The sequence below is a fragment of the Zootermopsis nevadensis genome, unplaced genomic scaffold (genome assembly GCF_977971745.1).
Source record: "Zootermopsis nevadensis isolate Lab colony 2312 unplaced genomic scaffold, Znev_1.0 Znev_ptg000030l, whole genome shotgun sequence".
In the NCBI taxonomy this organism is placed as follows: Eukaryota; Metazoa; Arthropoda; class Insecta; order Blattodea; family Termopsidae; genus Zootermopsis; species Zootermopsis nevadensis.
Genome location: NW_028259162.1, coordinates 18,270,737 through 18,294,383, shown reverse-complemented (window position 1 = coordinate 18,294,383; position 23,647 = coordinate 18,270,737). Strand labels below are relative to the sequence as shown.

Below are 23,647 nucleotides of genomic sequence, written 5' to 3'. Positions count from 1 at the left end.
TCGTGCACTCGGATGCCAGTCCTTGGTTTGCTTCTCTCTTTGTTTGTTTGTTTATTTGTTTGAGGAAACTAATATTCGTAATCTCAGTTCGACGTCTTCTGTGCAGTTACAATTCACGTTACCGGCAGAACGACGCCAATAAAGTACAATCAAAGCCAGACGGAATGTTACACTGCCAGTACTCGGTTTCCAGAACCTCGTTTATGAAAAAACGTATTAGACAGGAACGCGTTGACAGCATCAAGTAAGACAGACGACCACTCAGAAAATAATCTTTGAAAGTGCTGGTGTCGAAGTGAAATATTTTGAATTTGAATTTCGTAATGTGAACACCACCTATTCTAGCTGTGAACTAGGCTTTCTTGTAAAAATAAGTGTCTGACAATATGATAGGAATACTTTAATTTGGCCGAAGTTTAAGATTTCAGTGGAATAAATTGCCATAGAATAATATTTCCCCGTTTAATAACATATATATTTTATTACAATAGACTACATTTACAAGCATGCTGCTAGAAAATATCTTAGTCACTTCATCATCCATGTATTATCATCTAATCAGTTAAATTCTCCACATTAAATCGCCTTAAATGTCGACCTAGGCGTTTTTTGAGTGGGTTTAGTATTTGATGGTACGGCTAGAATAGCTTCGTGTGGCTCGCACGTAGTTTAAGGTCGCATTATGACCTCCAGGACGATAAGAATTTGGCAATTTATTCAAATCCCATCGTCAAATTTGTAGATTTCATCTCAGATCTTGTTATAACCTTCGAAAATTACAAACAAATACAACAATAACGTAAGGTCTAGTTTACAATAGACGCATTGGCACTAGGATTGTCGGAGCGATCCTATCCGTAGTTTAATTCCTCTATTCAAATTCGGATTTCAGGTTTGAGTTATGAAGTGACTTAGGAGAAGAAAACCAATTTGTCGCTGGACTGAAGTAGAATTTTCCAGTATTTTACAAGAATTATAGTTTTCCCTTCGTGTCGTAGGTCCGATTAGTCGCAGGCGATAGTGTTACAGCACGCTGGAAAGGGCTCGTCACTTTTCCCACTGACGACTCTGCAGGGAGGGCTTGCGTTTACAGGGCTGCATCTGCGTATGAGAAGAAAAGGGAAACAAATGATCTCAGTACTTCAAGGACAGTGACTGTTGAGCTGTTAACATCATTTTCATAATCAACAGTAAACTCACTAACTTGCTGACAAATTAATTTAATAGCAGGCTTCATAATTAACTTACTATTTATAATAATCAGTAAATGACTCATTGTCTAATTAATATAGAAGGCCTACTAATTAACAAATTATTTTTAAATTTGTAGTAAAAAGAAACAACCTACAAAAATGAAAACTACAAAACAAACAAATCAATGATAGTTGCATTATAAAATATACATTAGTTTTAAAGATAAAAATAACGATAAGAACCTGATGATGATACGGTAGTATCGAAACATGTTGTGAAATAAAATAATGAGCGCTAAAATTGTAACATCGTAATAGCGATGAAGAGCGCCAAATTTTAAGTTTTTAAATTTTAACTTTAATAACACCAATTTTAACAACTAAGTTTTGTGTATAGACGGAAATAAGAAATATATTACTAAATTATTTTTATTAATAAGGTTATTAACTCTATTTCTAACTAGCTAATTGGGTAATTTTGTCATAACAGCCAAAGACGTCTAAAGATAGTAATACTGAAATGAATCTTGAAGCAGTTTAATGCAATTTAAGTTAATGACCAAAATTAATTTCCCTAAGGTACATTTTAACAAAACCCACCTCGATCTTCGAAACAGTCGTCTCCAAGATACATGTTTATGCATTATAGTTCACTTAATTTAAATATTTTGACAATACTACATTAATTGAATGACCATATATTTTTGTAGATACGGGCAAGTTAAAGCAGATGTGTAATAAAACAGGAAACGATACATGAGGGGGACATTTAATAGAAACAGTATTTTATATGGGAAAGTCACGTACTTTGACTTTTCAAGGAAGACATTCATGTCGATTGTGGTCTACTAGAATGACGTTGTGTAATCTCGTAGATGGTTTCAGAAGTTAAAACCAAGAAGACCACAATCGACATTCGTGAATAAAGAGATTGTTAGAGCATTGGGTTAACGGTAGAAGATTTGCCCAGTCTCTGTAATTTTACCTCCGATTTTAAGTTTCTGTGTCAGATTTAACAAGAAACTGTTTCATGCTACTGTTTCCTGTGAATTATAGATTTCATCTTACCCGTTGATATCGATAATGAAATTATTGTCCGGTCCCGTTTTGCATCTGTAACGGATGCAGGTCCCTGTTTTGCTCCAAGTCTCGCCAACTCCGTAGGCTGCATTAGTCTCGTCATCGTAACACTTTCCGGGGTGGTCTGGAATTATCAATCGACTGATTAACATGACTGATTGATCGACTGTTGAATTTCGAATCACTTGTACTGGTTTTTCACATCTCTCCTGCACACAAAGAAACTAAATGGAAACACTCGTCTCTGGCATTTTAGGACGAGATCTTGCAGGTTATAATACGAGGTGCGATCGGAAAGTTTCAAGACTGTGTCAATAGCGGGCGAACTGGATGTAGTACGAGCTTCTGCCTTTAGGGGGTGCGGCCTACATTCATAGTGAATCAGTGTGCCAGCCGGCATCATCGAATTAGCATTTGTTTCTTAGTTACGGGCGTTTTGGTAGTGCATTACACCGACCCTCCTGCGATTTCGGAATGGCGTGTGCATCAAATTTTGCCAAAGACTCGCCAAAACGGCTACGGAAACCTATGAAATGCTAAAGCAAGCATTTGGGGAGTCCGCAATGGGTCGTGCACAAACCTTTGTGTGGCATTCACGTTTTAAAAATGGCCGAACCTCTGTCGATGATGACGAGCGTTCTGGACGACCATCTTCGAGCACAACGCCCGAAAATGTTACGAAGATTCGGCAGGCCATTCACGAAGATCGACGTCGTACCATCAACGACTTGTGCGACATTGTTGGGATAGGCTATGGGACCTGTCAGCTGATTCTAAAGGAAGAACTCCACATGCGACGCATCATGACAACGCGCCAGCGCACACCGCCCTCAAAGTTCGGCAGTTTTTGGCCTCAAACACCATGGCCGTCATCCCGCACCCTCCTTATTCGCCGTGTGACTTCTTCCTCTTCCCAAAGATGAAAATTCAGCTAAAGGGAAGGAGATTTGAGACGATAGAAGAGATTCAGGCAGAATCGCAGATGGTGCTTGACAGGCTGACAAAGAAAGATTTCCAGGGATGCTTCCAGGCTTGGGAGCGGCGCTGGGATCGTTGTGTTCACTCCCAGGGGAACTACTTCGAGGGTGATGGATGAATTTAATACCTGAGATAAGTATACGGGTTTTTATAGGCGCAGTCTTGAAACTTTCTGATCGCACCTCGTACGTGAGTGCAGTGGACAATGAAACAAGTGTGATTTCAAAACTATCGAAATGAAGGGGAACTAACGGAGAAAAATTATTTCAAGTGTTATTAATTCAGTTGTTTCAAGTGACGTAAAGAAGAAATCAATATCAATTAGTGTGTGAAATAAACCTATCTTTTGCTATGAAGAACACAGTGTAATCAGTGAAATAACAAATGACATTAAAGGAAAAATAAACACCAGCCAAGACCAAATGGAAAACAGCACAATAGAATCTATTCTGAGGCGTTTCGATGACCGAATCTGCCCTCGTCTTTAGGTGCGGAGTCCGATAAATGAGTTTATCTCAGTCACTGGACCAGCGATCGAACATCGACCGACTTCCTTCTGGGACATTACGCCGTGAAGTGTCATATAATTTTTGTCCGACGTTTCAGAAGTGCGTAATGCCTCCATCATCAGGGCTACGTGTTATAATACCAACATTGTTTTTAATCGAGACAGACTTAAGGTCACAGGCGGACATGATCTACAGATAAGGCATTTATCTGAAAATTTAAATAAGCTGAGTTTGGTTTTTGTAACTAGGATAATGAAGGAAATAAAAATTTGCAGAACGAAACCGAAATGATTAGGAGGTTGCCTTATAAGAGTAAAGAACAGAAAATGGCATACTGAGATGTGTCAACAGACATCATCAGCGAATAAAGCGGAAATAAGGTACGTCAAGATTGTAGAGGACATGGAGGATGAATATTGCGAGGAGTTACGTCCATTTAACAGGAGAATGGGTGAATAAACAAAACCATTAACGGATTTGTGCCACACATGGCACAAATCAGGGTCCTTAGCGAGAAGACTGAATTAGAAGACAAGGCGTTGGATAATGATATGATATGCGTCGAATGGGGACACAGATTAAAAGATATATCAAATAGCACGCTTGTCATGCAAGGATTATAAAAAATATCCAAGATTAAATATTTCTTTAATACACCGACAAATTTGTGTTTGCATTTGGGGTGTATTAAAAGAATGTTTACAGCAGAAACCACGAGGTATAACAAATTCAGCAATTTCCAGACTATTAAATAGTATGGAGAGATCGTATAAAATATGCATGTTCAGATAATAACAGGCTATTAGCGAAACAAGGAATAATAAGAAATAAAAATTAATGACGTCGGAAAATACTTACTTGGGTTCGGCGGCACTAATTTTTCTGCCTGAAGTGCTTCAACGTGGGTGTACATCAGGATTATTGAGGCCATCATTATGGATACGCAGATGTAGGACCGCATCATGAAGTTTGTCTGCAACACAAATAGAATTAATTTCAAAACAAATATTAACTGCGCTGTTCGTGTATGTGCCTTCGCCAGACGTAAATCTGTTGGCTTGGCCCCGGTCGGAGCGGTTCAGAATCCGTATTAGGGTCTATTTATATAGGAACGTAATGACAACGACACGAGCCCGAGAAAAAAGTCTCTCCATTTAAGGTCTATTTATATAGGAACGTTAAGATAACGACACTAGCCCGAGAAAAAAGTCTCTCCATTTAAGGTCTATTTATATAGGAACGTAAAGATAACGACACGAGCACGACACGAGCCCGAGAAAAAAGTCTCTCCATTTAAGGTCTATTTATATAGGAACGTAAAGATAACGACACGAGCCCGAGAAAAAAGTCTCTCCATTTAAGGTCTATTTATGTAGGAACGTAAAGATAACGACACGAGCACGACACGAGCCCGAGAAAAAAGTCTCTCCATTTAAGGTCTATTTATATAGGAACGTTAAGATAACGACACGAGCCCGAGAAAAAAGTCTCTCCATTTAAGGTATATTTATGTAGGAACGTAAAGATAACGACACGAGCACGACACGAGCCCGAGAAAAAAGTCTCTCCATTTAAGGTCTATTTATATAGGAACGTTAAGATAACGACACGAGCCCGAGAAAAAAGTCTCTCCATTTAAGGTATATTTATGTAGGAACGTAAAGATAACGACACGAGCACGACACGAGCCCGAGAAAAAAGTCTCTCCATTTAAGGTCTATTTATATAGGAACGTTAAGATAACGACACGAGCCCGAGAAAAAAGTCTCTCCATTTAAGGTCTATTTATATAGGAACGTTAAGATAACGACACGAGCCCGAGAAAAAAGTCTCTCCATTTAAGGTCTATTTATATAGGAACGTTAAGATAACGACACGAGCCCGAGAAAAAAGTCTCTCCATTTAAGGTCTATTTATATAGGAACGTAAAGATAACGACACGAGCCCTTGCCGATTTTTCAGAAAATATTATTCAACGTTTTTCAATGGAAGTTTAGGAAAAGAATCGTTGGAGACGTAAGTTGGGCGAGACTCGTTCGTGGAACGGACGAGCTCGTAGTCAATATAAACCGTTCCATTGAAAAACGTTGAATAATATTTTTTTTCAAAAATCGGCAAGGGCTCGTGTCGTTATCTTTACGTTCCTATATAAATAGACCTATATACGTTCTTGGCAGATGATCCAGAAGTGGTTTGCCATTGCCTTCTTCTGTGTGTGAATGGGATGCCACGGAGAAACCGGGGAAGCCCCCGGAGGAAAACTCCGTGTTGCCTAGACCACGGCCTTGCCCAACACAAGTTATAAATTCGGGCACCGCCGGGAATCGAACCCGAGATCCCAGGATTACAAGGCCAGCGTTCTAACCGCTAGACCACCGTAGCTCTACACAATAATAATACGAAGCTGTGTTATATATAGTTCTGGTCGTCTGGCGGCGCGCAAATGGTCAGACCGGAGGATCCATTAACCATCGCCAAACGTCTGAAATCGTTTTACAAACGCGTGAAAATAGAAATCAAACTGAATAATATTCCAGATAAATGATCATGTATCTGGACGGCTACAGTAATGTAATTAACTCTACAGCTAATCTCACCTGTTGTTTGACTGCGATGATCGACCAGATGAGTCAAGATTGTTTCGTGTTCGCCTTTTATAAACCTTACCCGATTTGTTTACTTCACCAACATGTGGGAAAAAAAAACGATAAATTGTCTTCTACACTTCTAAGAAAATGAAGGAATAAAAAGAGTCAATACGACTAAGAGATTTGTTTTCCTGCTGTTCCTGAGTGGTACAACTACTTAAGTCCACGTGAGGATTTGCATTCTACTCATCGGCTTATTAGTGGATTTATGTTTCGACATCAGAAGGCACACAGCGTTGTATGAGATGTGAAAATGATTATCAATAATCAGTAAATTGTGATGTTAAAGTTTAGCTATCGTGGCCGATTCGGATGAATGGGTACACGTGACTTACTTAAGGACGCTTGAATGATCGACTGTTTGATGAGCAGTTAGAATTTATCGGAAATTAAGTGGAAAGGACACGGTCATGGCCTAATTGAATTTATCCCCCATAGTATTTTCCTGGAGGAATTGAGGAAAACTGCGAAAAACTGCAGTCTGTATAGCTGGTCTCCGAACCGAGATTTAAACACAGGACCTCCAAAATGCAAAGCATAAATGCTAACCACACGACAAGGACTTTCCGCATGTGTTCAGTTGTCGCTTTCGAACCAAAGGGGAAACAATAGATTCCATGTAGCCGCCATGTCTACAAAAAGTAAGATAGTGTAATTGCGTCATATTGTGAATATTATATCAATTATCTATTTTAATCCGTCCGATCACAATATAATTTTATTTAAAATTTCTTATAATTAAGATAATAAAATATCATTCATGTTCCTTATCGATTGATCGATTTACATTTCGGAACATTTACACAACATGTTTCAGTTTTTATAAAACCATCATCAGGTGTACACTAGTACTTCTGGACATATCGGGACACTCACTCCTACATCTTTGGCCGATATGTACATCTAATAACATTTAAGAAAAACAACACCTTCGCCCAAATATGGAAAAACAAATATAATGAAACATCACCAAAAAACTACAGAAATCATAATTGAGTTTTAAGCTCTTAGATATATTTTACACCTGATGATGGTTTTATAAAAACTGAAACATGTTGTGTAAATGTTCCGAAATGTAAATCGATCAATCGATAAGGAACATGAATGATATTTTATTATCTTAATTATAAGAAATTTTAAATAAAATTATATTGTGATCGGACGGTTTAAAATAGATAAGTAACCACGACTATATTTACATATTTTTTAGACCTGTTACCACACATCACTTTAAGACACTGGCCCTGGTGTCGTTTTCGTCTTACAAGTTAATGTATCTTCCATGTTGTTATTGCAGATCATTCCTGAGGTTGTTCAAGGTCCTGTGTAAAAGAACATTCTTTTCTTCGTTTGACGTTGAGCAATTGTTAGCTCCAGTCCATGAAGTCACCTCCAATGGCTTTAACCTTCATACCGAAATTCATTTCGACAGTTTTAAAATTGATATGTGTGACGCAAACAGACACTATCATCGGTCATTCACATCATGCAAAGAACACAGAGAAAGTACCAAACGAACAAACTCTTTGTTTGTGATTAATTTGTTGGACTTTGTCTGTGTACAAATTGTTTTATCTCTTGCCCTATGTTTCGTAAATTGGCTTTATTTCCATCAACAGGCAACTTTGGACTTGTTATTACAGCTTAATGAAGGCTTGTAAACGTGTCAGGGTTAGCGGATGCTTGAAATGGCGAAAGGCTTGAAACTGCGTGGTTGCTTCGTCTTCACACAAGAACCCGATGTTCTGTCTGTCTGAGCGTAGATTTCACTTGACCTTTAGACAGAAGCACCTTTCTGCACAGCCGTTTTAATATGCAGTGTAGAAATATTTGTTGACTCTCGGTTCTCCATTAAGTTCTAGTTTTCTAGTGTTTCGTCTCATTGTTGTATTTTTAAAATTTTTGTTTGTGTAGAATTTAGTACATTAGTATATTTAGAATTTTGTATATTAGTCGGGTCACTGGTAACACACCCATAGTATCAAATATTTAGATTTCTCCAACTATGTGCACATTTTTAGAACTGTGTGATGTTTTTAGGACAGCATTCAGCATGACGTCAGAGCGTCAAGGTCGAGTCAGTTTTCCACCCAAACAGTAGGCTTACTGCTTCATAAGCCTGGGACGTAACAAGAATGGTGGCTGTGCATAAGCTGTTCGTTGGAAAGATTCCAATTTATTAATGGAATAATAAAGAGGCAGGGATTAGTAGCCGCTTCTTGTGAACACTGGTTCCATAAAAGGCGGGGAAATTCCTAACAGCCATTGTTTACTTCTAAAGAAGGACCTTGAAGTATGAAGTTGGTTGGTTAGTTCGACACTTCACTTCTTTATGTAGAGCTCTTAATCATTAACGATTTACTCGAGAAATTATTTATCATCTCTTGAATAATTTGAAAGGCGACATAAATCTGTTGGAAAATAGAATAACCTGTAAAGACAGGTTATCTGATACAAGCCACTTTCGATGTTCCTCAGTGAGAGGGCTTGCTTGCTTCCACATGACGAAATATTTACATGGGCGTGGACCTTGAGAAAAACATTAAAATTACGCGCGGGCATGTGGATTGGCCACGAGGTTTGCTGACGACGGGCTGGAGACATCATTTTAGGGCTTGGTGATTGGAGAAGGTGTGATTAAAAAATTCGGTACTTGTGGGTTATTGGGACACATCGCTTTAATAACAGGCTAGGTTAGGTTAGGTTAATGTGTGTGGATAATAACTTTCAAGTACATGTCATTTATCCACACATTAACCTAACCTATTTTGAAAGCGATGTGTCCCGATAACCCACAAGTACCAAAAATTCTTGGGGACTTGGATGAGGAGGAAGATTTAATGGATGTTTAGGGACACAGGTGGTAGGGTAGCTGGTTTGGGGGAAAAACAGGTGAAACTAGGCTTTGTGTTTTCTGTAACCATCTTCATAGTTAAAGTTTTGAAGGTGTTTGCTTATTTCTGTTGTTTTCCTGATTATGTGGGGCTGGTAGCTGTGGATATTGGCTATGATTTCTGTGGACAATATTTGTAAATACTGTCATCTTTTCACGGTCATTTGGAAGTGTTAAAAGCTTCTTCCAACATACAGGAGCAGTGAGCTTAGAAGTATTCATTAGTCAAAGAGTTAATGCTGATCCGTTTCAGGTCAACATGAATAATGCATCTCATTCTTATTTATTTCTAAGATTGAACTGTGCATTATGTTAGTTCTTCTCACTGCTTCAAATTTCAGTCAATTTCCTGACTTTTTGTTAAATTGATTGGGAGGGCCATTGATAAATCCAACAGCAAATTTTGTTGTAGTGGACTCTTAATTAAGCAGCTACAGTTTAATTTCAGAAATGGAGACTTTTAAACTATGTTATTAGTTTTAATAAAATAATTTGAACTGGAAGGAGACATTGTTTCAGAAGTATGTCAAGAAGTGGTCAATTTGGCATTATCAGATAACAGCAAATGCAGTACTAAGTTTTGAATCAGAATCATGGACTTTGAATAAAAAGGTGAAGTCCACCCTGAGGCTGAAACGTGTACCAAACCATGAAGATGTAGGTATAAGTTTATTAAATTAAATAGTTAGGGCAAACATTTGCATGTGCTTTATTAATTAGCATATCAGATATTGGAATTGTATATTGCACAGTCTCATCTAGATATGTTTTTTCCTCATAATATTTTTGTTTGCTAATTAACAAAAGTCATATTTTCTTTTACAGAACAAGGACAGAAGAATTTTCAGAAATATTGATACCCTGAAGAAATATAATTACAATTATGGTAAATAAGGGGGAAAAAAATTGTAGTTCTCCCAAACATAAACCTACAGTACGGGACCTGTTATCAAGAACGCCTCGGATCTAATACTTTTCAGATCTTAGGATTTTCTGGATTCTGGATCTTTATGCAGAGGAATTTTAATACAGACAAAATAAATAATGAACATGTTTGTTGAGGTATGCTTTATCTGCAGTTCACAATAATTTTTTCATCCGAAAAGAGCTCACAATTTATGTTAATAAGTGAATAAACAAGTACAAACAAGCAAGCTGCCTTCTATTGGTAAGAAGGACGTTGACGGTGGTGACCCAAAATACAGGAAAATGCCTTGATAAAAATCACCAGGAAGAAACACAAATGTTAGGTCCTTCCAGATTTTGGGATGCAAGATACAGAGTCTGAATTACCAAACATTCTAAAGCATGCCTGCACAATTTTAATTTCATTTAATGATATGCTTATTATAACCTGTTTTCGTTTGTTGGGGATGGTACCAACATGACGGTGGGCTAATTGGCTAAATTTTTCCAGAGAAATGCAGTCTGTCTTGAGGTTGATGTATGAGCCGGGATAGCTCAGTCAGTATAGTGACTAGCTACGGGCTGGACGGCCGGGGTTTGATCCCCGACGGGGACAGAGGGTTTTTCCTCTAGCCTCTGCGTCCAGACCGGCTCTGGGGCCCACCCAGCCTCCTCTACAATGGGTACCGGGGTCCTTTCCCGGGGGTAAAGCCAGCCGGGGCGTGATGCTGACCACTCACCCCCATCTAGTGTCGAGGTCAAGAAAGAGAGGAGCTATACCTCCTCTCACCCCAAGCGCCTTTATGGCACGTAGCGGGACAAACTTGAGGTTGATGTGACTGATAGTAGACTTAGTCTCTAGTACTAGTTACATAGGGCTGTGGGATACTTATGTTGTAACAATTAGGTCTGCTGCCATGTTTTTTAAACTTCTGATAGCCTGTTGTGGGGTTATTCTAACATATATTTAGAAAGAACATGTTTAGATATCATTTTGAATCTGCACAAAAATATGAACCAAAATATGGCAAACCATTTAATTTTTAATAACAGTAAGACATGATGAGACATAATCATAATCTAAATTCCTCACTATGCAAGATAGGTATTGAAACATCAGGAAACTAATGCTCGGACATACTCGAGTCAGTACGTTAACTTGAATGTTTAACAGTAGGCCTACTATAAAATTAAGGGGAACAAAGAGATAGAGAGGTTTTGGCAAATAGGCTACACAAAATAATTAGAAAGAAGGAAGATAAAATATTCTTACTGATAGATGTAGCAATTCCATCAAATAGGAATGTAAAACATAACAAAAACAACTACAGCACCAACTTTGTTATGTGTGGTAGAAATGTTACATATATCTTCTTCATCTATGGCTCTCTGGTCCGTATTCGGTCCATGGCCTCCTTAATTCTCCTCTTCCATTCGGTCCTCTGTTAGGTCTGTCTGTCCGAGGCTTTGAGGTTTCGAAACATCTTACTTTTTACGGTGCAAGGTTGTTAGCCTTGCGACCAACCCCCAACCTGGAGGACCAGGGTACCTGTCTTAGTCTGACCTCTCCCCCTTGACCAATCTGGCTAGGAAGGCCCTACCAGTAGCTCTTGGGGTCACTGAGGTACTCAAGCCCCACCACCATGACAAGGTGCAGGTATGTTACATATATTCCTGTTAAGTTTTTGTGTTTCTTCCTTTGTAAATGAGGAAGTTTAGTAAATAACCATTGATACTAAAAGTGAGCCCCCAGGCCCAGTTTTCCTGATTTAATGGGAAGGACTTAAAACTGCACAGATTTAAGACAGATTACTACGGGTTGTGGGAGGATATTTCAGAATGTTTTGTGTTATTATGATTATATGCACCTGTGGGAATTGATATTAGCAGTACTGAAACTCATATTCTATTATCGAGTAGTCAGTTGGTTAGTCAGGCTGTTAAGTTTATTGTAGTTTAGTTTGATTTCATTTGAAATTTCTTTTTCAATTAAAAGTGTTAAGTTTATATTTTTTAAATATAAGATGGCACACATCTACTCTTGATGCATTCATAACTACACAATAGTACGTGAGTAAAGGCTGATTCCTCAACCTGACCCAGTTTAAAGTTTAGTTGAACCAGTGAACAGTTTACTCTTTCTTTAATTATACCATATCCATTACATACTCATTTTTGAAACTTACTTAATTGAGGTTCTGTTTTCTAGGATTCGAAAAAGAAAGTTTCAAAGAAGGAAAAATTACGCCTCTCAGCAGAATTATCTGAGCAGCAGCGAATTGAACAGGAAAAGGAACGGTAAGTTACTGCAGACACTTTAGAAGTGTTATTTAATTAGCTACCACACAAAGAAATTTATTTAACATTCTTTTCTTATATAATACTTTATAATTTTTTGCTTGTGTTAACATTGTCTGAGCCTGTTGGACTGTGTTCTTAAAGAGCCCTTCTAGTAAATGTGGCGTGTTAGATACATGAATTTTACGAATTTTATATATATTAAAAACTGTAAATTATATTGTGTTAAGAAATTTACATAATATTTGTTATGTAATAAAGATGTAATTTCTATACATAACCTCAAATTTGAATCTCTGTTTCTGTGTGGTATTCCAAAAAGCAGCTACTGTGGTACAGTAGGGGATCACATTGTTTGTATTTCTGGGATGTTTGAATTCCATGGTCTAATGGTATGGTATCCTCTTTTATTATATTTTGGTGTATATTAACAACATTTGCATGATCTGTGCGAGTGAATGAGTTTTGGGGAGGCTGTACATATAGGCAAACTTCTTGCCGGTACACTTCCACAACATGTAGAATTCTATCAATTGCTGCAATAAATTCATTCTGTAACTCAATTTCCTCTTTCCATGTATTAATATAATGCATAAAGGTCCACTGTCATACTGAACAGAATAATATTTCGCAGTGTTACATTTGTTCAATATCAAAAACTTCTACCACTTTTTGGAAGACCTACCAATATGTAAAAGTAAAGTAAGTAAAGCTGTCCCACTATACGCCATATAGGCGCTTGGGGTGAGTGGTGATATAGCTCCTACTCATTTTTGACCTCGGCACCAGATGGGGGTGAGTGGTCAGCATCACGCCCCGGCCGTGCTTTACCCCTGGGAAAGAACCCTGGTACCCATTGGATAGGAGGCTGGGTGGGCTCCAGAGCCGATCTGGACGCAGAGGCTTGAGGAAAAATCCTCTGCCCCCGTCAGGCATCAAACCCCGGTCATCCAGTCCGTAGCCAGTCACTATACTGACTGAGCTGTGCCAGCTCCCTACCAACATGTAGTTGGTGTAATTTGATGGTATTTTCCCATATATTCTGTGTTTCTAGCAATATTACTTGTTCCCCCAGTAATGGTTCTTTGTAATATGGTTTTAACTTTTCCACAATAAATATGACATTGTAGCAGACAACCACACCCAACCATGTTGGTTTCCTGGGCATGTACTCTTTCAGATGAAACCATTCTTTGAAACCAGTCATCCACTTCTAGATGACAAGAAGAAAAGCAGTTTGTTTGGATTTATTTTTAATATTTTAAAGAAATAGCTACCTAAAGCTAAAGTAGTCTTTATTGGTACTTCTGACAGGAAGGTTATGGTATGTTTTTTGAAAACTGTTGTTCAGGGTTTGGTTAGATTTCAGAAAGCTGCCTTTTATGTGGATGGGGCGTATCATTATCTTTATGAACAGTTTTTTTGTTTATCTCTGTCTTATTTATTTACAATTTAATTAATGTTACTGACAGTAGCTCAGATTATATAGCATTGAATGAACGGATGAATAATGAATTTGATAAGATATGAAACTTTGACCATTGTATCACTGGAGGCATCCTTTATTTTTATTACATCCTTAATCTTTGATAATGTTATTCCTTTTACAATTAGTCTCTCAAGTTATCCTAGTTATATATATATATCGACTTTCATTTATGTATTTATTATTTCCTTATATTTTCGTCTTATGAAACTTAATTTCCAAAAATTCCTTACCTCATTTCATAAATTAATTGCTTGTAATAATTACATTTGATTATTATAGTTTATTTTCATGCACAGCATTGTTTAACTATCAATATCTTACAACTCACACGTAAGAAGCTTGCCATTTGTTTGTTACCCTAGTCTTTGTCATACGTGTACTTTTTAAATAGAATGTCGTAATTTATTTTTGAAGCCAAGACATGGTTTCTTGGCCTTAAATTTTTGTCATTCACTGGTATGTGAAATATAGCAGCTATACCTAAAATGTTAGCAAGAATTTTTGTTGTTGAAAGATAAGTTAGTTAGAGTTCCTTTTTTTAGATTTATGTGATTGTTGTGCGGCATCTTGTAGTATAAATATCTTTGTACAGACAGAGATTGATTCAAGAGGAGAAAGCTCGAGTGGAAAAAGACCAAATTGCAGCCAAAGAGAAAGCAAAGCAGGATGTAGCTGAGCAGGCTCAGAGGGTGGTTCAGTTACAAGAAACAATTTCTGTGTTTAAAACATTTTCTGAGCAGATGTATGAAATGAAACTAGAAAAACGGGCCAAACAAGAGGTACGTATAACAACATTTTAAGACACAAAATTGTAGGAGTAAGTTTGAAGATGGCTGTCTCTTGGGTTGTAGCACCGTGTAGTCTGATAGAAGTTTACTGGTGTTTCAGATGTCCTTGCCGCCTCTATCATCAGGATGATAAGTGATCTGTTGATGGAGACAGCAGGGACCTCTGAAACACCAGTAAACTTTTTCCAGACTACACGGTAGTGCAACCCATAAGGCAGCCATCTTTAAACAACATGGTGTTCATTTCATGAACGAGTTGTTAAAAGATCAGTTTTCTAGGAATTTTTTACGTATCGCTGCATTTTTATTTGACTATTCTTAGGACTTGTTTACTCAAAATAATTAAACAAAATACCTTATGTGCAACCAAAGAGGTTAGCTGAAGTAGTAATGCATTGCATTTCAGAGATGCATAGGTGAAGTGTCAGATCAGACACAGGTCCTGACTGAAATCTCGCCTTTGTAGTTTTCTGAAGTTCATCCAGACTAATCTAGAGACCGTAGGTTTCTAAGTCCAAAACCAGAAGTGATGCAAACACAAGCTGATATCATAATTCTAATCATTCATAATCTACATTTTTTCCATATATACCTTTTCTTAACCTTGTGTTAATTATAGTTATTTACGTCAGATATCTGTTAAGCAAAGACGCATATGTTTGCCTAATTTGAATAAAAAGATAATTATGAAAGAGATTTTGTTTCATAAAGTATACCGTTTACTTGTACCAAATATTAATTTATATGCTAGCCCATAGAATCCCTAAGTTTCAACCACAGATCTCATTTGTCTCGGTCATAGCCTATTTGAAGGCACCGTTGCGACACATGCACTGAGAAACTATAAGAAGCTACAAGAAAGCTGGTAACCTACCAGAAATTTTATGAGCACATGAATCTAAAATACTGTACTTCACCAGCCTTTTCAGTGGTACAGGATTAAAACACCTGGTTGTTGTGATGTAACAAATAATAAATAATGCCAGTCAAAATCTGAAGGTTCCTAATGATGATGATGATGTGTTATAATATTTAACATTGTTCTTTTGGACCATTAATTAAATTATAAAATAACAATGATTCAGAAGCTGGGCTCTTTTTCCATCTTCAGGTACAAGGGAGGAAAAGGACATAAAATTTCTGTTGGGGCCCCTGGTTTAGCTAGCCTCAGACCTGGATCTCAGTTCACATTTGAAAATGGAAGCAGAATAGAACTTCTGAAATTTTGTAACTCAGATGTTTGGTTAGTGCATGTTGTCTTTATTCCAGTGGGAGCAGTACATGAAATGTGATGGCTTGCCTGATCCAGCATCTTTGAGTGAAATGAACACATATATCTACCTATGGAGATCTGTTAAAGAGAGAGGCATACTGGAAGATGTTGTAAAGAAGACAACGGAGGTTCTTGGGGTTAGTGTAGTATTTTCTTTGATAGGTAAAGTGGCCAGTAGCACAAATTTATTTATGTTCCGTACCAGTCGGTAGAAAACCCTTCAAAGTTTTGTTTCAAATGACCCGGGTGATTGTTATTGTTGTTGTTGCTGTTGCTGCGCGTTTCCGATAGATGCCACTAGTTTTGAAGATGGAGCTGGTGTGCTCTTCATTTAGCGAAGAAAGAGTCTGTAACAGGTGTGCAACGTGCGTTTTGCACACAATTTCACATGGAGCCACCCAGCCCAGTATCCATTTGCGCCTGGTACAAGAAATTTGAGCAGAAAGGGTGCACTTGACCCTCTATGTGTGATTCAACTGTGGGGCGTGTTAGGCCGGTCGGCCTTGCTTCCATCGCAGTCCACTAAAAATCAACGCGCCGAGCGAGTCGTGAGTTGCTTCTATCACAAACTACCGTCTGCTAAATCCTGTGCAAGCGGTTATTTACGAAACCGTACAGACTGAAATTGGTCTAGGCTCTCAAATAATATTTGGCAATACGATACGATTCTGTCGCCTGATCCCTATTATGATTGAAAATGACGACTTTCGGTAAGGTTCAATTTTAATCACGAGGTGACTTCCCACGTCAATGGTAAAGTGAACCATCATAATGTTCATGTATGGGGAACAAAATTTTCATGCCACCCTCGCGAAAGAGATTAACCAAAAGTGACTACAATGTGTGCCATTTCATAGAAGATTTATGACCCCTACTTTTTTTGCGGAAAACACCGTTAACTCCTAATTGAACTTGAAAGGGTAACTCTAAGGTAGGCATGCCAACCTTGGCTTCTGCCCCAATTGGAAGAGGATTCTAACGACTGTATCTTCCAACATGGGCGCCGCTCACTTATATGTGGCTGTTAGGAATCACCTGAACACGCATCTTCTACGGAGACGGATCGGTCATGTAAGAGCCAATGCTTTACAAGTGAGATTTGACAGTGAAGGAACAAAAGTGTGTCAACAGTTAACTTATTTGTGAGTCTGTACAATAAATGTTATTTCTCTTCATATCAAGCCCCACTTTAAATTGAATTACATGTTGGGTATGGTACTGTTTAAAAATACAGATCTTAAAAATTTGTGTTTTATGACTGTTTAAAATACAGAACTTAAAAATGTAGCATTTTGCGACTTCAGTTTAGGGTGAGTTACTCTTTTACAAGTTTTATAAGATTTTATTTAGAATATGGACGTGGTTGCTTCTAAGCATGTATTTCAGTTCCTAAGTTGTTAATTCTTAGTTGTGAACGTTTTTCAGATTATTTTAATAGAAGTGAAGAAATTCACCCTCAATGGGGTTGTATCCCTTGTTACTACCACTTTTGCAGTGTGTAGAAACCACTTTGGCCAATATTGGAAAGAATTTTTTCTATTTGTGATAATGATGTTTCTGTTCAGTTGCTTGGAGCCATCCAGGAGCTAATTGACAATCCACTTAATGTCACTTCAAGGCATGTCGAAAACTGGAAAGAGGTAAGTGACAGTAAGACACACCCTCAGTAAGCCTCTTTATCCTAATTTATCTCTTCCTTATATGCAAAATTTATTACATTTTATAGATATTTAATAGACCCAAGCCAAGAATGTAAAACATGTCATAGAACAGTACGTGTTTCTAATACAAATATAAATTACGTAATTATGACAGTTTGCAGTTACAGTAATTTATACAAATAATGTATAGGTGCGGAATGATGTTCAGAAGGAACAACAGTTTAATTTGGACCGAGCTTCATATTTGATATTACGTAACATCAAGGAGAAAATGCAGCTTAGAGGCCTGAATGAGGTGCACTACGTGCAGAAGTTTGATGACTTTGTTCTGTCTCTCTGGAGTCAGTTGCCTCTTCCCACGCCTTTAGTCCCGTTACCAAAGACTGAGAGGTGAGTATGGTCTGAATTAATCAGCTGGTTTTCAATACCAAACTTGGGACCTGAGTCACTGACAGATATAGTGTATTAAACGTTATTTAAATACTCTGTGTCTTGCCTAGAGGAACAGGTGTGAGATTTGTCAAACAGTTTTTTTAATAATTGAACAACGTTTAAAACAGGTGCATAATTTTTTAAGATAAGCAGAGAATGTTTTAATTTCTTGCCATTTTTTAACATGTAGACAAATTAAAAGCAACAGATAACCAGTATCTATGCAATAGTGAAATCAAGTCCTTATTTTCTCATTTCATTAAGTAGCAGTGAAGGAATTAATTATATATGCTGTGCTCTGCAGCATGCTGTTTAATTAAGATTTATTTACTCTTGTTAAACAAGTGTTATGTGATTTAATCCTTTTGATATTTGAACTTTTCTCCAGGCCTCCACTTTCATGTGACTTTGTTGATGTTGGTGTGGCTGTGAGTTTGCCAGATAGTTTGCTTGATGTTCTCCTGGTTATCAGAGTAATGCTTGTCAAGTATGACCACTTCTCAGACCTCTGTCCATCATCGTTACCCAACCCATTAACTGAAGAAGAACAGAAAGGTACAGTGTCAGAAAATCAAGACATGAAAATATAATTTCAGTGTACTGTCTGTTGACTCCTTTTAAAGGAAAATAAAGGAAATTTCATATTGATGAGCTTTACAGACTGTTCTCTTAACCAGATATTGTTTGAGTAGGTTAATCAAGAAAGATGAGGTTATTCTTCTTCTTCTTCTGTGGCCCTCCGGTCCGTATTCGGTCCACGGCCTCCTCACTTCTCCTCTTCCATTCGGTCCTTCTGTTAGGTCCATCTGTCCGAGGTTGACGTTTCGAAACATCTTCCTTTTTACGGTGCAAGGTTGTTAGCCTTGCGACCAACCCCCAACCTGGAGGACCAGGGTACCTGTCTTAGTCTGACCTCTCCCCCTCGACCCTACCAGTAGCTATGCTACCGCCAGCATAGCTCTTGGGGTCACGATGAGGTTATTAGGACATGGGAAAACAATAGATGCATTTAACATTTTGGTCGTTATTATTTGTGGAAAGAGACCAGTTGTGAGACCAAGGTTTAGATGGGAGATGCAAGTTATAAAAATAAGTTGCAGGGATGTAAATTAAATTTTAATCTGACTTAGAATAGGTTCCAGTGGTGAGATTTACTGATACTGATTAAATATTCAGGTTTCATAACAGTATGGAATTACTTGATCATCTAAATAATTATGAACAAGCTAATTAAAAGAGAATTTTTGACCTGGAGTTGGTCGGTCAATATGTGTGTACAATTTTGTGTTTCAGAGTTTTAAATTTGTTTTTAAATTGCTCTATTTTCAGATCTGTATGAGATATCATTGATGGAATGGGATGCAAAACACGAGCTTCAGGTAATGGTTGATGAAGAGAATGATCGCAGAGCAAAGTTAGCTGCAAAGATAGCTGCCATAAAGCCAGCATCATCTACCACAGATGACTCTCGACATTCCAAAAGTGTTTCAAAAGATGGGAGACCAACTTCACAAACAGCATTGGAAGCAGAACTACTTGAGCTGCAGCAAATTCAGCAGACTCCTGTGAAAACAGCATCTGAAATATATGCAGAACAGGAAGGTAAGCTGCCTGGGATGCTATTTGAATCCACTTCATCATTTCCATGCCAATTAACTGATCAAATCAGTGAGGCAGATTTATAACTGACCTGCCATAAAGTAATCTGTTGCTGATGTCTTGAAGTTATTTTACAATATCTTCTTCTGTTTCTTGACCGTTACTTCAGTCTTCCATTGCCTAATATTTTCTTCCATTCTTCTCTATTTTCCCATCCTCCCAGAGGTAGTTTCCACTCTATCATGATTCTTGTAATTCCGTCGTTCCATCCTGGTCTCGGTCTTCCTCTCTTCCTTCTCTCTTCTCTCTTTTCGTTGCCATTTCATAGTCATTTTTGGTAACCTTTCCTCCTGCATCCTTTGCACGTGTTCATACCAAATCAGTTGTCTTTTCTCTATCTCCTCAATTATATCTTGATCCACCCTCATGATTTCTCTAATCCTTTCATTCCTCATTCTCTCTCTTCTGGATATTCCAGCCACTCTTCTTAGGAAATCCATTTCCATTATTCTCAACCTTTTTTTTTTTTTTTGTTCCGAGAGTTGCCATATTTCTGCTCCGTATAGAGCCACGTTTTGTACCATTGTTTTATATATTCTCTCTGTCGTTCTTTTGTGATATTTTTGTCCCATGATATTGGGTTGAGGGCTCCTATTAGTCTCCTTCCTTGTCTTACTCTTTCCTCTGTTTCAATTCCATACATCCCTTGGTCCCCTATCATCGCTCCTAGATATTTAATCTTTTCCGTCCTCTTTATTACTTCTCCCATTTCCATTATTAGTGCGTCATTAATATTTCCTAAATTCCAATACATTGTCTTATCTGAATTTAAAGTTGATCCCCAGATTTCATATTCTTCTTTTACTTTCGTCATCATAAATTCCAGGTCTTCTGTTAGTGCTATTATCACCTAGCTTATAATTTAATATGTACTACTGGAAAAGGTCAGTTTAAATTCAAGGCAAGTGATTTCTTTGTATCTTCATCCCATATCCCCTCCTTTCCTTACCTTCGTCTGTTTCGTACATTATTTCCCTCCCTCCTCTCTCCCATCACTTGTTATTTCAACATTTTTGTCACCCGTCTTAAGAGTATTTCTAAAATATGCCTAACTGCAGCAGCACTTGTAAAATATAACATTTTGTCATCTAGCACCGTTATTGAGAATATTTTATATCAATCATGCTACGTGTTATGTTGTTTGAACGTTTTCCCAAAGGCCTGCAACCATTTAAATATCTCCTGTGTGAGGACAAACAAACATTCATCAAAGCAAATATCAGATTGTGTTTTATATAATGTAAATATTAAGTATTTCCTTGGATATTATCCATCGTCTAGTAAATATAAAACGTAAAACGACGTTTCGGAGATGGGACTCTATCTCCGTCTTCAGGTTCCTACACAGTTGGGCCCACTAGATAGAGCTAATCCCTATCTCCGGAGATAATATCCAAGGAAATGTTTATTCAATTGACTCTTCACCATCGTCAAGAAGTTTTAGATTAAATATTAAGTAGTTCTATAACTTATACTCTGTATGCAGGATCGTTGGTTTGATTGGATGACGAGGGATTAGAACGTAGCATGCAGCTTGCATGGAGAAAATAAGATGTGCTTACAAATGGTAAAGAGATAAATTAGGAAACATAGTCATAGATGGAAGTGAAAAATTAAAATGGTTCTTAAAGGATTAGATTGTTACGCTGTAAACTGGTTTAGGATAAAATTCAGTGGGCTTTTGTGAATACAGTGATGAACTTTTGATTCAGTAATTACAGGGAATTTCTTGAACACATCACTTGTTGCACAGTAATCTGATGAACTCCTTCTGCAGATGAAAGACAAGCTACAGTGAAATTACAATACCACGTTAAGCTGAAGCATTTTGAACTTAATCTGCGCAAGTACATGATCCTGGGTGGAGTGTACCATATTGATCTCCTTCAGCAGCCACCTCAGCCACAAATATTGCATGACAACTCAGTCATCACTGTTCGTAAGTAAATTATGTTATTTACCTGCACAGAACATGCTCATTTTTGTCTGAACAGACAGAGATGGTGGGTCTTTTTTATTATTATTATTATTATTATTAGTGTTCTGTCTGACGACAGGACCATATATTATGAACAGGATCCTTCCATCCTCTTCAGGTTGTCAGGGACCTGCTCATACATATATACATTCTTGGCAGATCATCAGAAGTGGTTTGCCATTGCCTTCTTCTGTGTGTGAATGGAGTAATTGTTGGGATGCCACGGAGAAACCGGGGAAGCCCCCGGAGGAAAACTCCGTGATGCCTAGACCACGGCCTTGCCCAACACAAGTTATAAATCTGAGCACCACCGGGAATTGAACCCGCGACACCAGGATTACAAGGCTAGTGTTCTGACCGCTGGACCACCGTGGCAGCTTGGTGGGTCTTAGTAGAGGGAAATTAGAAAGCATGTGTCTTGTCATCTAAAAACCAAAACTGAATATGTTGAGAACAGTAGCAGCCCGTCCATAACAGCTGCAGCACACCGTATAATTTTTCAAAAATTGAAAAAATTATTTTTTGTGTTTATATAATTTGTAACACTTTATTTCCTCTATATCATTATTTTAATATTGCCCCTTACGTTGTCATTATCCACTAATTGGCTGAACTGACAGCATGTCTGCGGGCAGTAAGTGCAAAGCAGAATGGTGCAATGATCCGGCTGCAAGGATTTCTGTGCAGCTAGCCGGTCAAAAGTAGAGAGTGTGGTGTGAGGTGGAGTGAGGGGCAGTTCACTGGTACAGCGCGTAGAGGGGCTGCAGTCCCCGCAGCCGACTTATAGTAAACACGCTTGCCCGTTACCACATGTTTTAGACTGGTTTCTGTATCGCAATCTGTTTCGTGGTTGTTGTTAATGAGTGTTCAATAATTCTGTGTGCCAACTATATTTTGTTCTGATAATGAGGAAAGGAAGTGTATCATATTTACAGCAAATTACTTTTTCTAAATTCTTTGAGTGAAAAAAGTGATGTAAAAAATCATGGCCGCCCTCTTCCAGACTTACAAATAGTTAAAACACCTTCGAGCATGTATGGGTTTTCTCCTGATGTAAATTTACTTTTCATTTATTTATATTGTTATGTGTTAAAAACTATTCTATTTCTATAATTTTCCACCTTGCGCAGCACTACCACTGCTTAGACTCACGAGCCGCCACTGGTTGAGAAATATAATAAAAGGATAGACTATTCATAAGGTATGGATAAAGTAGACAAACAAGACATGACAAATTCCATAACATTAATTCTATTAAAGCACATGGACTGTATGTCCGAATGTGAATGATTTTTTTATTTCTCACTAAATCCCTGTTTAAATAAAAACACTGATAAGTGTATGCTGCACTATGTTTTAAAGACATAGTTTTGTCCTTCCTAGACACATTTTGGGGACTTATGGGAAGTTTCTTCATGCAACAGTTTCTTTTATTTAGTACTCTAAACCAATGTTCCGCAACTAGTGTGTCATAAATTGTTATAATAAATTGCATATTCATATTGCATAGTTGGAAAAGGGCAATACTTTATCTTTCATAACATGCGCATGTGTGCGTGCGCGCACACACAGGTTTATAATTGATAGTATTATTCAACATGTGTTATGTTTTGTTTTCATATCCCTGCACTCTTATGGGTCAAAGATTTATATGTGATACATATTTATGGCCATGTACAATTTTGTGGTGTGCCTTCAAGTGTCTTTAACAAATTGGGTTATGTGCCACAGGTGAAAACAAGATTGCGTAACACAGCTGTACGCAGATAGTGAATTTTTATTTTATTTTTTTCTTATTTTATTTAGCAACACTTTCAGTGGCTCAGCTTGTTTAGTGCCAAACAGAGATGAATTTGAAAGGA

General features: G+C 37.7%; 2 protein-coding genes across 13 annotated transcripts in view; one reads left to right on the top strand and one right to left on the bottom strand.

The window, feature by feature from the left end:
• LOC110831766 (dynein axonemal intermediate chain 7) overlaps window positions 1–23,647 on the top strand; it is a 54,655-nt gene that overhangs the window by 6,403 nt on the left and 24,605 nt on the right. Inside the window, exons 1-12 of one of the 12 annotated variants that reach the window (XM_087358639.1) lie at window positions 8,491–8,716; window positions 9,821–9,958; window positions 10,127–10,363; window positions 11,657–11,864; window positions 12,417–12,505; window positions 14,591–14,773; window positions 16,052–16,192; window positions 17,621–17,695; window positions 17,907–18,106; window positions 18,537–18,703; window positions 19,478–19,750; window positions 21,585–21,746. In XM_087358639.1, coding sequence (XP_087214765.1) covers window positions 14,735–14,773; window positions 16,052–16,192; window positions 17,621–17,695; window positions 17,907–18,106; window positions 18,537–18,703; window positions 19,478–19,750; window positions 21,585–21,746 — 1,057 coding nt within the window. In that variant the 5' untranslated portion in view covers window positions 8,491–8,716; window positions 9,821–9,958; window positions 10,127–10,363; ... (1 more) ...; window positions 12,417–12,505; window positions 14,591–14,734. Of the gene's footprint in view, window positions 1–6,067; window positions 6,332–8,487; window positions 8,717–8,779; window positions 9,040–9,820; window positions 9,959–10,126; window positions 10,364–11,656; window positions 11,865–12,416; window positions 12,506–14,586; window positions 14,774–16,051; window positions 16,193–17,620; window positions 17,696–17,906; window positions 18,107–18,536; window positions 18,704–19,477; window positions 19,751–21,584; window positions 21,747–23,647 lie in introns of those variants that run through there. The other 11 variants (XM_087358633.1, XM_022068141.2, XM_087358640.1 and 8 more) reach the window with 11 other exon arrangements.
• Window positions 449–6,509, bottom strand: LOC110831769 (U-scoloptoxin(16)-Er13a-like). The gene is made up of 4 exons (XM_087358641.1): window positions 6,358–6,509; window positions 4,619–4,733; window positions 2,262–2,397; window positions 449–1,101 (listed from the first exon to the last, which is right to left on the bottom strand). Exons 2-4 carry the CDS (start codon window positions 4,722–4,724, stop codon window positions 1,005–1,007), a joined length of 339 nt encoding a protein of 112 aa, XP_087214767.1. The 5' UTR covers window positions 4,725–4,733; window positions 6,358–6,509; the 3' UTR covers window positions 449–1,004.